Here is a 1,621-nt window from a genome sequence, read left to right on the forward strand (position 1 = left end):
GAGATGCTTCTCCCACCTCTGCTCCTGCAGGCGAGTCCCCCTGAGAGGCCGAGGACGGAGGTGCTCGTCCCGCCCCCCAAGTCCAGTCTGCCCAGCACCTTATGCTTTTAAAAATATCATTTCTCATTTACCAGCACAAAAGGGGCGTGAGCAGTCCCTTAACACGCTGTCCCAGATGTCAAAACTACTTTTTTTTTTGTAACTTAGGAAGAATTTCCTGCTCTACCCCTCTCCTGGCAGGTCCCCCGCTGCCATCCGCAAGGGGCAGGACAGGGGGCACCCTGGTCTCCCGGTGTCCTTTACAGAACAGCCTGCAGTCTGCAGTCAAGGGGGACAGATGAACTCTGCCAGGCCAGGGGACCTTTCCCAGCCCCCGGGACCTGTTGAGGAAAAGCCTGAGCCGACCCTTAAGTCACCTGGAAGTGGAAGATCCCGGCATAGTTTTCCTGGAAGCTCTGGTTTAAGGGGACGACACGAGCCAGGATTTCTTCATTCAAGGTGAGGGAGGCGATGGCTGCCAGTAGCCAGCAGTCACCTGTGAACACAGCGCAAGGAGCTCTCATCAGAGGGGGCTCAGCGCCCAGAGGACGTGAAATGTCTCATCCTGTCTCAGAGCTTGAAGCCGGAGACAGCCGTGCACAGACAGGGCCGTGTCTCAGGTGGCCGATGGCTGGGCTCTGTCCTCACAGCCAGCCGGGCCTGGTGCACAGGGGCGCTCAGCGGGGTCGTCTGCGGAGTGAGGACCCCACTGGGCATCAGGGGCTCTGAGATCGCAGCGGGTAAGGGGGATTTGGGGTGAGAGGAAGAGATTCAGTGACAGAGGGGAAGTGGTCGAACGCTGTGCGCCTCCTCCTGGGCGAAGGGGGCAGAGGCCAGAGAGGAGAGGCCGGCAGGCGGCCCAACGGCGGAAGTGCCCAGAGACGCGAAGGCACGAGCCAGGAGTCAGGGGAGGGGCGAGGCCACGCGAACGCATTGCTTCTGGGGTGTCGGCACCACGCGTTATGGGGTGGCGGGGGGGGGGCAAAGATGGGGACAGCCAGATGGGCCGCTGATCGGGCATCGCGTCCCTTCTCCGCGCCTCGGTGTCCTCCTCTCTGACACATGGATCGCGGGGGCCACGTGTGCAAAGCGCTCGCACCGTCTGGCGCCCGTGGTAGGGGCTCAGCACGGCCAGCACCACGCCCTTCACGCGGTCAGAAGCGAGCCGGGGCCAGCGACAGCGCAGGGCGGTTTGCGGGGAGCGGGCATGTTCGCCGCCCCGCCTGAGGGGTTCTGGGAAGAGGATGAGGAAGTTGACCTCATTCTTCGGGAATGTCCACTTTCCAACAATTTCCCATGGCAATAATAGGTGAGCTTAATTTTTATCGTCGGGGTTGTTTTTACTGATTGGCAAGTCTAATTAAAAATGTTACTGAAGTTCACCGAGTTCTTTGCATTCTGGTCGACTACTTGGTGTCCCAGTAGCCTTTGAATGACATTGTCCTCTGACCATTTAGAGAGGAGGCCTGTAGCTCTTTGAGGCCTGTGTATGCTGGTGACAGCTGTGCTAGGTGGAGACACATCCCTCCCTAATGAGTCAGTCACCCCAGGAAGTTGAATCCTTTGCTCCTTCGGTTGGGTG

General features: G+C 59.3%; 1 protein-coding gene across 1 annotated transcript in view; it reads right to left on the reverse strand.

The window, feature by feature from the left end:
* CAPN2 (calpain 2) overlaps positions 1–578 on the reverse strand; it is a 23,791-nt gene extending 23,213 nt beyond the window's left edge. Inside the window, exon 1 of the mRNA XM_023531031.1 lies at positions 413–578. Within this exon, the coding sequence (XP_023386799.1) occupies positions 413–563 (151 nt within the window). The 5' untranslated portion in view covers positions 564–578. The remainder of the gene's footprint in view (positions 1–412) is intronic.
* Positions 579–1,621: the final 1,043 nt, after the last annotated feature.

This window comes from Pteropus vampyrus, unplaced genomic scaffold (genome assembly GCF_000151845.1).
Source record: "Pteropus vampyrus isolate Shadow unplaced genomic scaffold, Pvam_2.0 Scaffold60, whole genome shotgun sequence".
NCBI lineage: Eukaryota > Metazoa > Chordata > Mammalia > Chiroptera > Pteropodidae > Pteropus > Pteropus vampyrus.